General features: G+C 52.7%; 1 protein-coding gene across 2 annotated transcripts; it reads left to right on the forward strand.

The window, feature by feature from the left end:
- The first annotated feature begins 537 nt into the window (after nucleotides 1–537).
- On the forward strand, nucleotides 538–6,240 carry THY1 (Thy-1 cell surface antigen). Of its 2 annotated transcripts, none has more exons than XM_020871992.2 (4): nucleotides 538–647; nucleotides 3,357–3,417; nucleotides 3,901–4,248; nucleotides 4,992–6,240. In XM_020871992.2, the coding sequence occupies exons 2-4, from the start codon at nucleotides 3,381–3,383 to the stop codon at nucleotides 5,102–5,104; spliced, it is 498 nt and encodes a 165-aa protein (XP_020727651.1). In that variant the 5' UTR covers nucleotides 538–647; nucleotides 3,357–3,380; the 3' UTR covers nucleotides 5,105–6,240. The 2 variants fall into 2 exon arrangements, with proteins under 2 accessions (XP_020727651.1, XP_020727652.1); XM_020871993.2 differs by having other exon boundaries at nucleotides 3,913–4,248.
- The last annotated feature ends 9,302 nt before the right edge of the window (nucleotides 6,241–15,542 follow it).

Consider the following 15,542-nt stretch of genomic DNA (forward strand, 5'->3'; position numbering starts at 1 on the left):
TTGGGGCAGGGCTGGGGACCAGGAAAAACGAAGTGCTGCCCTTGAGGGCTGCTGCCATGTGGAAAAACACCCCACTATCTTCCTTTGGAGAAGACCTGGAATACTCCAACACCAAACACCTCTCACTGGCTTCTCCCGCGGAGACAGGTTCTAGCTGAAACGGAAAAGAGGAGGAGTAGGCGCTGCCTAAGGGGACCCAGCAGCTGGCTTCCATCCACCATTCCTTACCCCCTCGATTTTCGGTTTTCGCGCAGGCTTCTGAAACCTAGGTCAAAAGAAAGGGTTAAAGCCTTAAAAGGGGAGTGGTCGTGGCGGGGCTCTGGGAGGCGGCTAGCGTTCCCTGAGCGATCCCAGCCCGATCTCCAGAGTCCAGAACCCTGCCCACCCAGACCAGGCCAGACGGCCAAAGGATGGCGGCCCCCTTTTGCTGCAGAAGTCCCCTCTTTCACGTCTGTCTCGGACCGCCTCCTCCTCCCTCCACCACCCTTTTTCGCTGCCGCTCAGCCTCTGATTGGCCGAGCCCCCGGGGCCCTCCCCGCTCCCCCTCTCCCACCCCTGGTGAAAACTGCGGGCGCGGGGCACGGTGCAGCAACTGGAGGCGGCGGCGCGTCTGCGGGCGGCTGCAGCGGCGGAGGACCGGAGGCCAGGTGGGAGCTGGAGCCAGGGCGGGACCCGGGGCGCAGGGATGGATAGGTCACTGGCGCCCAAGTCAGCCCTCCCGACCCGAGGCTTCGGAAAACGGACCGAGGGCGCCCTGGGAAGGAGCTGCGCAGTGCTTGGAGAGGGGCCTGCCTGCAAGGCAGGGGCGGGAGCCGCGGCCCACCTTTCGCCCGCTGGGAGACGTTTACCTGGGACTGGAGTGCTGGAGGAGAACCGGGAAGAGGGCGGCAAGGACAGGCTTGGGTTCTGCTCTCCACCCAGATGTACCCAAACCCAGATCGTAAAGGCGGGGGGTGGTGAGGCGGGGTGAGACTAGGGGAACGGAGGACCGAAAACTGAAGGCAATCTCTGCCCTGCGACCTCGCGGCGGGCTGGGTGCGGGGCATCCACGGAACGGGAAACCGCAGTGCCGCGGGGCCGGGTGGGGCGGCGGGGGACCGGGAGAAAGGCCTGCAGACAGGGGAGGCGAGAACCGGAAAAGGATAAGCGAGGGGGAAGGGGGACCTCAATTGGGAAAAAAGAGACTTGGAATAGGGAAACGGAATAAGGGTGGGGTTAGTCGAATGCGAGCTAGAGCGGGAGGGAGCGCGAAGCTTCTCCAGGTTCTGAGCTGCGGGGACACCAGGCCAGGGAAATGCTAACAGACGGTGCCTCCCCTATAGCGTCCACCCCACCCTTCCGCTCTGCATCCCCTTCCAGCTCCAGCCCCATTTCTTCCTTTCTAGTTCTAGCCGCCTCCCCCCTTCCTCTCTAGATCCCAAGCTCGCCACCCGCCTCTGCAACTCGGTGTCTGCTAATCAAAACCAGATGTTGCCCCCCTCCCCCTTTCTTCCCCAACAGCACCTCCGGGTCCCTTTCGGCGGAGGTCTGAAAGGGAACTGACTGCAGCGCAGGCGCCCGGGGACCCCAGCCTCGCCCCTCCCTCCCCGCCCTGGGCAGAGCGCCGGGGACCTGGACGCGGCTAGCGGCGCGCACTGCGCACGGGAGCGCTAGCACCCGGGCACGGCCCTCCTGTGGCCTCTCCCTGGCTAGTGCTGCTGCAGACAGGCTAGTCTACCCGCTCTGTTGCCTCGCCAGGATACTGATTGAGCCCAGGCTGCAAAAAAAGATGGGGGCAGAGAGGCTACCAGAAGCCGGACTGGAAAATTGCAGGTCCAGGAATCCTGCCCAGAGAGCTGAACCATAGAAAATGCCTTGGTTCCGATGCAGAGAACACATGCAATAGGAGACCACTGTCACCTTCCGCACACACAACCGGAGACACGTTTAGCTGTGTGCCAAGTGGGGCCCCCCACACGCATGACCGACGACCCAGCCATCATCTCGAGCCACACAGCTGGTCAGAGATGAACGCTTGTGGATCACTTAACTCTTGAACAGTGCTAGATGTTTGTCATTTTCCTTAAGCCCCATCACAACCCGGTGGATATCTAAAGCCAGGTTCATTCAGTATCTTTCAGGCATCTGTTATATGCCAGGAACTGTTTGGGCATTGGGGAGTTTCTTCAGAATAAGAGCTAGGAAGGCCCTGAATAAGGTTTTGTTTCATGGGTAGAGAGTTCTGGATTTTGCAAGATGAAAAGGTGTTTTGCTGAACTTTCATTTCAGATCAAAGGATCCTTAACAAAAGAAACCACAAATACATAAACAATTTCAATATTTAATAGAGGCTTATTTAACTTAATTTCAATATATAGTCATTAAAAGAAAAGAGAAATAGAAACAGCACATACATCACCAAATTGGGCCAACCAACATCCAGACTTAAACAGCACTGGGAAGTCCCAAGTAACAGCAGTCTGGAGTCCCAGTTGGGAAAGTGTCCCAGGCTAAGTGTCCACTTAGCAGGTGAGACTTCAAATTGCAGTTTTGGGGGTTCCTGCTTATAATCCCAGGCCTTACAGTGATAGCACCATTTGTTTGCATGCAAAAATGCTCTTCTGGTTTTACGTATTTAACCTTCTTACAATGCTGTTTGTTTCACCTTATGAGTCATATGATTTCACTAGACCCTGGCGGATTGGCCAGACCCTCAGGGGTTCAGGAATTCCAAGACCCGCTCTTTTTCCTTAACTAAAGTGTCGCCTGACTAGCTGTGCTTGCAGGAACGCACAGAATCCAGGCAGCGTCCAGGCAGGTCAGAGGCCTGCTCTCCTGCTTCTGAAGCCTGAACAAGACTTCCTCCATTTTAGTTTCCTCAACAAAAGGGTTCTGGAGATTGGCTGCAGTACAGTGTGGGTGAACTTAACATTTCTGAACTGTACACTTAAAAACAATTAACAGGGACTTCCTGGTGGTCCAGCAGTTAAGACTCCATGCTGCCTGATGCAGCCAATTTTTTTTTTTTAATATATATGGTTAAGATAAACTGTGTTTCTGCAAATTTTACGATAAAAAAAGTAGGATATCCCTGCCTTGGAAATGATCGAGTTAAAGTCACTTATTCAAAGCCACCCAGCTAGTAAATGTTCACATACACACACACCACAGAAGGGTGTGTTCTCCCACCCACTCGCTTTCCCTGACAGGGAAGAGCTGTGGCAGTATCACATTCACTGAGGTGGGGAGGGGAGAGAGCTGTAGAGAGGTGCTTGGATGGCCATTATGGGATGTCTCCTGAGGGCCCCCAGCCCTGGCAGTAAGTCTGGGCACACCTGCCCTACCTCCTGGCTGATTCCCATCTTGTTCCACCCCAGATCCAGGACTGAGCTCTTGGCACCATGAACCCTACCATCGGCATCGCCCTCCTGCTGACAGGTATCGGGCAAGGGATAGGGCTGGGATTCCAAGCTCCCTGGCTGCTTTCTTTTCAGAAAAGCTAGCTTCTTCCTGAAGAACTCAGAAGGTGTAGGTGACTAAGGGAGAGAGGGCTTCTTTTATCCCTAAGACAGCTGAGCAACCTAGTTGGTTTTCTGACCACCTGGGACCATTTCTAGAAACACAGTTCACTAAGTCAGCCCCATACTGAGTTGGAATCTGCAAATGCAGATCAAGATGTAGTGTCAGCTCCCCCAAGATCTCCTGCCCCTGGAACACACTGGCGGGACCCCAGGATAGAACAGAGGGAGATGGGCTGGAAACTGCAGAAGGGAAGGTACACTGGCCCTCAGGGACCCCTTGGGCAGGGAGAGGCACTCGGCAGCAGACCCTTGTGCCCTCCCTGGTCAGACCTTCCTCTGCTGTGAATGTGGGTGGGAGGCCTCCTGCTCTATAGGTCCTCCCCAGCTTGGAGGGGGGCAGTGCTGGTTCCAGTCTTACAGGTGGCCCATGGGCAGAAGGTGACCAGCCTGACAGCCTGCCTGGTGAACCAGAGCCTTCGTCTAGACTGCCATCATGAGAATACCACCACCACGCCCATGCAATACGAGTTCAGCCTGACCCGTGATACAAAGAAGTGGGTGCTCTCTGGCTCCAATGGGGTCACCAGGCCAGAATACAGCTCCCGAACCAAATTCCTCAGCAAGTACAACCTCAAGGTCCTCTACCTGTCCAACTTCACCACCAAGGATGAGGGGGTCTACACGTGTGAACTCCGCCTCTCTGGCCCGAATCCCACCGTCTCCAACAAGGATGTCTCTGTGTTCAGAGGTGAGGCAAGCCCCCAGCAAGATCAGGTAGGCAGGCAGAGGCAAGCTGGGGAGGAATGGGCCAGCTGGGGCACCAGGCAGGCCTCTTGGCGGGACCGCAGAGAAGAGTAGCACCGTAACCTCTCTCCCCTGTCCCCTACGGCCGCCTGTGCCCAGGGGAATCACTACCCCCAGCCTGAATGGGGGAAGGGCTAAGGGGACAGTCAGACAGGTGGAGTAGTGTGGTGGATGCTTCCCCTATGAGCGTGGGCAAATCACTGGGCCTCCCCAAACCTCCTTCTCCCCGCCTGGAAAACAGGATGGCTCTAGCTACCTCACCCGCAGTTTTCTTGTGATGATATGTGTTCAAGGGCTCAGGAGAGAAAAAAAAAAAGATGAAAGTGTTGATCACTCAGTCGTGTCCGACTCTTTGTGACCTCATGGACTGTAGCCCACTGGGCTCTGTCCGTGAAATTCTGCAGGCAAGAATACTGGACTGGGTTGCCATTCCCTTCTCCAGGGGATCTTCCCAACCCAGGCATGACAATCTGGGTCTCCTGCATTGCAGGCAGATTCTTTACCACCAGGGAAGCCCTTCAAGGGCTCCGGAACCTGCAAATGGGAAAGATGGTTGGTTCAACCAGGTTGGCCCTGGTTGCAGCCAAGACGCCATGGCGCCAGCCTCCCCAGGGGAAAGCACCCTTGCTCTGGGTCCGGCCCCTCTCCATTCCCGCCCTGCCTGTCCGCCCCATTCTCTCGCCACAGATAAACTGGTCAGGTGTGGGGGCATAAGCCTGCTGATCCAGAACACCTCGTGGCTGCTGCTGCTGCTGCTCTCGCTGCCTCTCCTGCAGGCCATGGACTTCATCTCCCTCTGACGGCTCGGGCCCGCGGAGCACACAGGAAGCCACAAGGCCCAGCCCAGAGACCCTGCTTCTCTGAGTCGGCTAACCCCCTTCCCCACAACCCCTCACACACCTTGGGGAGCGATGGGGACCCCTCCCCTCCTAAGGGATTCCAGTGCTGCATGCCATTCCCTCCCCTCCGCCAGTGCCACCTCACACCCCCTCTGCCTGCCACTGGCTACTTGTACTGTTTGTTCCAGAGCTGCTTCCGTCTGGTTTATATTTAGGGCTTAACCTTCCTTTTCTTGGGGGCGTTTGTGAACGGGGAAGCCAGGGTTGGAGACCTGATGGAGAGTGAGGGGATGGGAGGGGTGGAAGGATGGAGGGGTATCAGTCCCTGGAGGCCGCCATCCTTGCCCGCGGGGACCTGAGGCCTGGGAGAGCCCTGCATGAGGAGGGGGAGGGTGTGTCTGGCCCGAGCAGCGGGATGGCACCTGAAGGCCCCGGATGTGGGGGCACCGCCTAGCGTGGCCCATCGCATGTGGGGAACACCGAGCGTCACCACGAGCACTTTCTGCCACAGAAGAATGCCATCTTCTTACCCTGCCGAGGGGCCCTGGGCCCAGGGTTTGGTCCAGTGACGATGCCGATTGTGTAGGAAGCAGTGCTGATGGGTTGGAGGCAGGTGGAGGGTGCATCACCCTCCCCCACCACAGAGGAAGCTACAGCTGGGAATCCAGTGTCTCTCACTGGCCCGACCAGCAGCCGGGAAGGTGGCAGAGGAGGACAAGGCCCCTCCCGGGCTTATCCCAAGGTCCTATGAGCTTCCAGAACTCAGGCCTGCTGGAGGCCCTGATGGAGACCCACGGAGTTTGGCCCCAGTGTTTCTCCGGGAGGCTCTTCCCCTCTCCCCCAGCAGTGCCTGAGCCTTCTGACAGCCCCCTGCCCCTTAGGCCTGCCTTCTCAGGGACCTCCGGGGGGGCCTGAGGCAGGCCATGGGGTGAGACCCTTGAGTGGGACCTATCTCGAGCAATGGCTTTTCCCAGCACCCAGCTCCCCACCCGGCGGCTCTGCCATGTCTCGTGACCATGTGTAGTGCCAGCACAGCTTATGGCATCTCGTTGAGGAAAAAGAATACTGTATAATAAAACCAAGCCTCTGGAATCTTCCCACCTGTGGGTCTCTGCTTTGCTCCTCTCTCCAGGCCTGCCCGCCCCCCTCCCTTAGCCAAGAGGTCCATCCCCTGCCTCTTGTCCCCCCCCCCCCCACCGCCACCCCCTCCAGCAGCCCTTCCTCTCCCCGCTGCCTCCAGGGGTGGACCTCTGCACGCCTGGCTTCTCAACCATTCTACCACCACACGTTTGCCCAAATAAAGGATGACTCCCTCTGTGTGGACTCACCTGCCCACAACACCCTGGGGGCCAAGCCACATGGCAGTGCTTCCAGGACAGGCTAATGAGCACCAGGGTGCGGAGTCTGCCTTTCTCAGATGGGGCTGTTCTCAGAAATGCCCCATCAGGTTACATCTGCTACGTGGGAGCTGCCCTCATCCACCAGGGTGTGAGGACAAGCGTAAGTCCAGCATGGCCATAGAGAGCGCTGGGATGGGGAGACAACACAGGCCCATCCCAGGCTCCCTCCCCTAAAATCACTGAGTAAAACGCCAACAGCACTCCCTGGCATCAGGGGTTAGAACAGCACCGCAGGGTGGCTCTGGGTCCCAGTGGCTGGCAGAGTGACACAGCTCCCAGACATCCTTCCATGCTCTGCCAGGGCATCTGGGGGAGGAGAGTGGTGACTACCCAGAATCTGACTCATCTGATATTTAGTGCTGAGTAGGATGATTTTTCTGAGCTTTTGCTTAAAGGCCTAGGATCTAAATTCACACCACCAACTCCCAAGCCCCTAGTGGCCGGGTTAGAAGAGAGCAAGAGAAGCCCCCAAGATAAGAAACTGTGTGGCCAACAAGAAACAGAGGCCTACCCATCCCCACGTGGCCTGTCAGACATTCAGTACAGGGTGCCCAGCCTGGGCACGGGTCCCTTTTGCTTTGCTTGGTGGTGGTTTCGTCCCTAAGTCATGACCAACTCTTGCAACCCCATGGACTGTAGCCCGCCAGCCTCCTCCATCCATGGGATTCACCCGGCAAGAATATTGGAGTGGGTTGCCATTTCCTTCTCCAGGGGATCTTCTCGACCCAGGGATCGAACCCAGGTCTCCTGCATTGCAGGCAGATTCTTTACCATTGAGCCAAAAGAGCCTTTAGAAGGGGAAGGGAATTCAAATGCTACACTCGGGGTAGTAAGAGTTCAAGTTGGAAGGAACTTCCAGGAAGGAACTGGGAAGCCAAGCCTCGACTGTGAGAAGCCATGAGACCTTGGCACCTGCATGAGCCCCCGTGGGGTCTTTGTCACCCTGGCACTGTCCCCCTCAAGAGTTTAGTGCCCCACCCCACAAGGGTCCCTCCACCGCCGTGGGGCGGAGCAGGAGAAGGAGAGCCCAAGGCCCACAGTGAGTGGGGTTAGCTTCAGAAGATGCAGAGGCCATCTGAGGGCCAGGGGCTCCCAGAAGGCAGAGATGGAGAAGAGAGGAACAGGCCTGGGCCTGAGAAGGGGCTCAACGACTTAAAAGTCAGAGCTGTCAGGCCTCACAGCACAAGCCGACCCGCAAAGACTGTGGGCCGGGGCTGCGGTGGGCTCTCAGAGGCAGGCCACGATGGCAGTCAGCTCCTCTCGGGTCAAGGCAGGAGAGCCTGAAGGCACTGCGACACGTCCACGGTGACTTGGCTAATAACAAAAAGGGGTAGTTAGGGACTTTGGGAAGGTCGTGTAAACACTGCTGTATTTTAAATGGATAACCAACAAGGACCTATTGTATGGAATTCTGCTCAGTGTTATGTGGCAGCCTGGATGGGAGGGGAGTTTGGGGGAGAATAGGTACAGGCATATGGATGCTAAGTCCCTTCACTGTTCACCTGAAACTACCACTACATTGTTAATTGGCTATACCCCAATTCAAAATTTAAAGTTTAAAATTTGGGGGGGGGGAGGAGAGGGCTAGGCCCCAGCCATCCCTGGTTCCTGCACAGATGCCCAGAACTCACCCCACCAAGCCCCTTCCCACTCCTCCTCACCCCTCCCCCACACCCCCCTCGGCTGTCTAGGTCCCTCCCCTAGGGCACAGAATGCTTGCTCAATGGAAACAGAAAGAAGCTCCTCTGCACACCTCCGTCACTGAGACAGAGGAACATCTGAACATCGGTGTGAGGGTCTTCCCAACACCCAGGTGCTCCCTCATGAAGGGCAAGGGGATCACCATGGGGAGACGCAGGGACTCTCACTGGCCAACCAATAAATGTACCCGGCATCCAGGGGACCCATGACATGCGTCCTCCAGCCACCCTACCCCCCCTGCCCACCACCACCAGCGCGATGTTCCTGTCCTATGTCTGCAACTCCCATGTTGTGATGAGCAGGTTTCTCTACATGTGAAGCAAGCAAGTCCCACGTTAGGAGTCAACCACTTTCTCATCTATCATTAAGGAATCTGTGGGGCTGGAGTCCTGAGTTCTGGCAAAGCGCGACAAAGGTCCTCCCTCCTGCTAATCCAGCAAGGATTCAGGACAATGGTGGGACTGCCTCCTGCCCAGGGCTCTCAGGGCCCAAATATGCCCACCCCTCGAGAGGATCATGTCCTGTGAAGACTCCCAGAAGGATTTCCCTGGTCGCTCAGTGGTAAGAGAATCTGCCTGCCAATACAGGGGACTGGGATTCAATCCCCAGTCTGGGAAGATTCCACATGACGAGGGGCAGTTAAGCCTGTGCGCCACAACTACTAAGCCTGCGCTCTAGAGCCCTGGAGCTGCAACTACTGCGGCCTCGAGCCCGTGTTCTGCAACGAGAGACGCCACCGAGATGAGAAGTTCACCCACAGCAACTACAGAGCAGCCCTCGCTCACCGCAACTAGAGAAAGCCCACTGCACACAGCAGCAAAAACCCAGCACAGGCAAAAATTAAAAAAAAAAAAAGACTCTTGGGAGGCATCTTTGCCCGGCAGAGGGAAGACCTGTGGACAGGGAAAGTATGGAAATGGGCACATGCTGGGGAGGGCAGAGTAGAACCAACAGGAGAGTTCTGCAGAAGCCAAGTGTGGCTCCACCCTGCAAGGGCCACTGGTGGCCGGCCTGGCCCAGCAGCAGAGGTGGGAGTGCCTGGCAGTGGGCATGGTCAGAGGAGGTCATTCAAGTAGCCTCTGGTATTCAGTGGAAACCTGAGCTAGAAGATCCCAGTCACTTCACCCTTCAATGCCTCACTTCTCTGATTTCCAAAGTAAGATGGAGGAAACTCCCTGGTGGTCCAGTGGATTCCACACCCCCCACTGCAGGGAACTAAGATCCTGCAAGCTTTGCAGCGCAGCCAAAAATAAAACAAAAAATAAAATCAGATGGTAGCACTGGAACATTTATTTGTACAACAAATGTTAAGTACCTAGCTGTGCGAAGAGGTAAAAGACACAGCCCCTGGCTCAAGGAATCTACAGCCCAGTAAGAAGTCAGAATTGATTTCAATACAGTGATTGTTGCTAGGAGGCAGCAAAGCTGTGGCAGATTGCTTAGTGGTGTCCCAACATGCATTCTCCTCTACTTTCTCAGCAATAGAACCCACAAATTTGAACTAGAATAAAGACTACATTTGATCAGAATAAAGACTACATTTCTCAGCTCCCTTGTAGCAAGATGTGCACATATGGCTAAGTTCTGTCCAATGGAACATTAACACAAAATAATGAGTATAATTTCTATGTATGTGTGTTCAGTCACTCAGTCATGTCTGACTCTACGACCCCATGGACTGTAGCCTGCCAAACTTCTCTGTCCATGGAATTTTCCAGGCAAGAATACGGGAGTGAGCTGCAATATTCTTCTCCAAGGGATTGTCTCAACCCAGGAATCGAACTCGTGTCTCCTGCACTGCAAGCAGAGAAGTGCTCTTAAAGGGAGAATGTGTACTTTTCAACCCTTTTCATCTTCATGCTGGCTGAAATGTGGAGTTGATGGCTAGAACTGGAGCAGCCATCTTGGAGTGCAAGATAGAAGTTGTATACTACGCTTGGATTCCTAATGATGGTAGGGCCATCAGAGAAGCCATGGAATACTGTGTTAGAGCAACTGTTACTTGGAATTTCTGCACTCACAACTGAACCAAAATGTACCCTTAAAAAGAAGTTGCTATTTAACACAACTTAATTATATGCTTAAAAATAGTTAAGATAGTAAATTTTATATATATATATTTTTTTACCACCAAAAAATACAGAAGCAAATTCAGAGAGACAAAGTAAAATGATGGTTGCCAGAGGTTGAGGGGAGGGGGGAGGAGGGATGGGGAGTCATTATTTAACGGGTACAGAGTTTCAGTTCTCAAGATGAAAAGCATTCCGGAGATTGATGATGGCAGTTTCACAATAATGGGAGTGTACTTAACGCTACCAAACTGTTTTATGTATTTTTTTTTTTCCTGTATTTCTTTTTTTTTTTTTTTTTTTTTTTATTAGTTGGAGGCTAATTACTTTACATCATTACAGTAGTTTTTGTTATACATTGATATGAATTAGCCATGGATTTTGTTTTATGTATTTTAACACAATTTTTTTTTAAGTAAACAAGGGAACTTTCTGCTGTGTTTATGTGAGCACTTACATTTGTAAAATGCATTTTAGAGTCTTAACTGTGTCAGGAAGTAAAAAGGTCAGACAGTGGACAGATTACAATAGAAAGAGGAGGTACAGGGGGCCAAAAGCTGACAGGCCAGCGGGCTGGAAGGAGCATCCACGTGGTTGTTGAAATCATGGAGAATGATGAGACACAGTGGGCAGGAAGCCACTGAGCCAGGAGGCAGCAGTGACCTGGGGCCAGCAGGTGGCAGCAGTGAGGAAGGCTGGCAACAGGGCACCCAGACGCCAGTAGATTCCTCCACAGGGAGGAAGGCAGCAAGGACACGGCCCCCACCTGTTGTGGGTTGAAATGTTCAGTTCAGTTCAGTCGCTCAGTCATGTCTGACTCTTTGTGACCCCATGAATCGCAGCACGCCAGGCCTCCCTGTCCATCACCAACTCCCGGAGTTTACTCAAACTCATGTCCATCAAGTCGGTGATGCCATTCAACCATATCATCCTGTCGTCCTCTTCTCCTCCTGCCCCCAATCCCTCCCACCATCAGGGTCTTTTCCAATGAGTCAACTCTTCGCATGAGGTGGCCAAAGTATTGGAGTTTCAGCTTCAGCATCAGTCCTTCCAATGAACACCCCAGGACTGATCTCCTTTAGGATGGACTGGTTGAATCTCCTTGCAGTCCAAGGGACTCTCAAGAGTCTTCTCCAACACCACAGTTCAAAAGCATCAATTCTTCGGTGCTCAGCTTTCTTCACAGTCCAACTCCAACATCTATACATGACCACTGGAAAAACCATAGCCTTGACTAGATGGACCTTTGTTGGCAAAGTAATGTCTCTGCTTTTTATATGCTATGTAGGTTGGTCATAACTTTCCTTCCAAGGAATAACCGTCTTTTAATTTCATTGCTGCAATCACCATCTGCAGTGATTTTAGGGTTGAAGTGTAGCCTCCCCCAAAAAGATACATTCAAGTCCTAATCCCCACGACCCATGAATGAAGCCTTATTTGGAAACTGGGTCTTTGCAGATGTAATCAAGCTAAAATGAAGTCATAGGATCATACAGTCATACCATGGACTGTAGCCCACCAGGTTCCTCTGTCCATGGGATTTCCCAGGCAAAAATACTGGAGTGGGTTGCCATTCCCTTCCCCAGGGGATCTTCCCAACCCAGGGATCCTGCATTGCAGAGAGATTCTTTACCTCTGCGCCACCAGGGAAGCCCATAGGATTAGAGTGGACCCTAATCCAAAGATTGGTGCCCTATGAGAAAGGGAAATTTGAACATAGAAACAGGAGACACAGAGAGAAGACAGCCACGTGAAGATGAAGGAAAGACTGGAGTGGTGCTGCCCCCAGCCAAGGATCACCGGGGACCACCAGAAGCTGGAAGAGGCCAGGAAGGACCCTCCCCCAGAGGCTTCAGAGGGAGCATGGCCCTGGAAGCACCTTAACTTTGGACTTCTGGCCAAAAGTGTAAGTCTAAAAAAAAACATTTCTGTTGCTTTAAGAGATGGTCATTTGTCCCGGCAGCCCTAGGACACCCAAACCCCACCTCCTGACCCTGAGATGTGTGAGGGATGAAGTAAAAGCAGACTCCATTGGAAGAGGGGAGGGAAGCTCTGGAGGGAAGGGAGATACATACATACACATATATATATATACACACACACACACACACACACACATATATATATAATTATGGCTGATTCGCATTGTTGTGTGGCAGAGGCCAACACAACATGGTAAAGCAATTATCTTCCAGTTTAAAAAAAAAAAAGCAGATTCCACTGAAGGAGGCTTCAAGGGAAACAGTGTCCTCAAGGGACAATGGGTTTCACTGAAGGCCGGCACTCAGACTCTCCGGAGAAGAGGCTGAGAACAACGCAGAGCTTGTCCACCCCAGGGAAGTGTCCGGGGGTGAGAGGCTCCGGGGAGGTGGGGACGGGAACTGGCTCAGGTAAGGAAACGCCACAGAAGAGAAATGCGGAGTTCTCTGGACCGCTGGTGACCCAGCCGGACAGGGAGGACAGGGCCCGAGGCACGCACTGTGGGATGGTGGGCAGTAGTTTAATTATGGCCTGACACTTGGTCCCACTGTCCTGGGCTCTTGGGGTGTCAGCTGCAGCCTTGGCACATTTAGGGCACTGGCGCCTCCTGCTGTGGGGTCTTCTGGGACAGCTCCACCCCCAACACAGGGTGACACAGCCTCTTGGAGCCTCCGTATCCTCTGATAACGACAGCCAGCATCACAGCTCTGGGTTCAGGCTTTGGGCTTTAACGCTTCATGGCTTTCTGCCATCTAGACCCGAGCTGTCCAGTATGGTAGCCCCTAGCCACATGTGGGCATTTAGACATAAACAGGTAACACTTAAGTAAATTAAATTTTCAGTTCCTCAGCCGCAACAGCCACACTTCAAGCGCGCAACAGCACATGTGGCTGGTGATGTTCCCTCCTCACAGAAAGCTCTATTGGACAGAGCTGGACCAGGCCAAGGGCAGGAACCATGGTGGTCTGAACCTCTGCCCTTATGAAGCAGAGCTATTCACCTCAGTCAAACTTGTGGAGAGGAGGAGGGCCTGTAATAGGGACACCCCTCAGCCTTGCTCCCTCAGGTGAGGGTCAGCTCCAGGAATGCTCTGAGCACACCAACCCCTCAGAGCCCAGAACACAGTGTCAGGAGGCCCAGAAAGGGGAAAGCTTCTCCTCCCCGAGAGTCTAAGACCCATCACCCCCCATTCTTTACTTTCTGTCTCAGCACAACTAACAGCGGAAAGTCCACTTCCTTCAGAGGCATGGGCTGGGGTACGCCTCTAACACATGCCAACTCAGTTCATTTGAACATGTCTGTGTTAGCCGGCTGTCTGGGCCCTGAGTAGGCCTGAAGGACGCCCACCACCCACCAGCTCCCTCTCACCCTCTAGCACCTCCTGCCCCCGCTCCCTGGGTCCCTGTCTCACACCTCAGAGATCCTGTACACATACGCTGGGCAGAGACCCAGCCAGGGCACTCGAAACTCAGAGCCAAGGCATACTTTCTCCCCAGCTCCTTCTTAAAAAGCTAGAAGGCCAGAAAACAATTCCCACCTGCCAGATCTAACAACCCTCTCAGTTCAGCGATGGATACTTGCTCCACGTCTAGGAAATTAAAACCTCTTTGTGGTGATTTTCCCAAAGCAAAGAATCAGTCAGCCCCAGTGGGAAGTCTCTCCCTCTCTATAAACTGAAAATGTGCTTGCAACTTTTTCAAAAATATATTTATTATTTTTATTTGACTTCACCGGGTCTTTAGTTGGAGCATATGGAATCTAGTTCCCTGACCAGGGAACAAACCCAGGCCCCCTGCATTGGGAGCACAGAGTCTTAGCCACTGGACTGCCAGGAAAGCCCCTGTGCTGGCAACTTTTAAAGAATGGTTTTTCCTGCTTCTTCTTACCAAGGTGTCAAAAATCATAGGATCTGATCTCAGGCCGGCACCCTTTATAAAGGATTCTGCAAAGTCGGCTTGGAGACCACAAGGGAATGAGACTGTGGGACCATAGCATTTGGAAATCCTAAAGCTCGGGAGACATGCCTGCAGAAGGCACCGAGCATGAAGAGAAACCCTAACATGTCACCTGCATTGAAACCAACTAGACTGTTGAAACTGCAGGGAAACCCCAAAGAAGTGAAACCACCCAGGGATGACAAATAGAAATTATAATATACATATTACTGCTAACTTCAGATCTGTAAAATGTTACTGACACTTCCTTTAGTGTGAGTGCTAAATGTTAGCATTTATTTTAGTCAAGATAAAATATTTATCAGACGTTGGATATGTTGCTCAGTCTTTCTAAACTTATTTTTTTTTATTAAAGGTCTTCAACCATAAAAACCTCACATTGTTTTCCTGAAACCTGACCCTCAGGACTGGGAAGAAAATTTTGCCAAACCAGGAGAAATATGAGAATGAAACTCTGGGAACTGCCCTGGCAATCTAGTGGTTAAGACTTTGCCTTCCAATGCAGGGTTGAGGGGAGCCAAAATCCCACATGCCTCATAGCCAGAAAACTAAAACAGAAAACAGAAACAATATTGTAGCAAATTCAATAACAACTTTAAAAATGGTCAACACCAAAAAAATCTTAAAAAAAAAAAAAAAACTTGGAACTAAGAAGCAACAGAGGCAGTAAGAGGGGAACCTGAGGGGAACAAAAGAAAATAAAAAAGACATGGTCCCCACAAGATGCAGTGAATACAGTACGATGGTATTTTTAAATATTACTTTTGTTGGCTTCCCTTTACCCCTACAGCCTTACTTTAACCAGCCAAGGTTTTGTGCTCATACCTCAGTAAAAGGACGCGACAGCAAAAACCAGGGGGCAGGGCTTCCCTTGTAGCTAAAGAGGTGGAGAATCCGGAAGATCCCACAAGCCGCGGGGCAGCTAAGTCTATGCGCCACAACTACTGAGCCTGTGCCCTAGAGCCCAGGAAACGCAACTACTGAAGCTCACATGCCCTAGAGCCCATGCTTCACAACCAGAGAAGCCACCACAAAGGGAAGACTGGGCTCTGCAACTAGAAAAAAGCTCACACAACAACGAAGACCCAGCACAGTCAAAAATAAATACATAATAAAATTTTTTTTTTTAAAAAGGGGGGAAAATGGGAAGCCAGTTCTGGCCTTTATGCTCCACTAGCCTAGACCCTTCACAAGACAGAAAGGACTCACAGCCTGGAGAGAAGGTGTGAAGATGTCTTGGGTAAAGCCAGGCCTCCCGTTGGCATGACCACCAGCACCACCTGCATACACAAGC

This window comes from Odocoileus virginianus, chromosome 10 (genome assembly GCF_023699985.2).
Source record: "Odocoileus virginianus isolate 20LAN1187 ecotype Illinois chromosome 10, Ovbor_1.2, whole genome shotgun sequence".
NCBI lineage: Eukaryota > Metazoa > Chordata > Mammalia > Artiodactyla > Cervidae > Odocoileus > Odocoileus virginianus.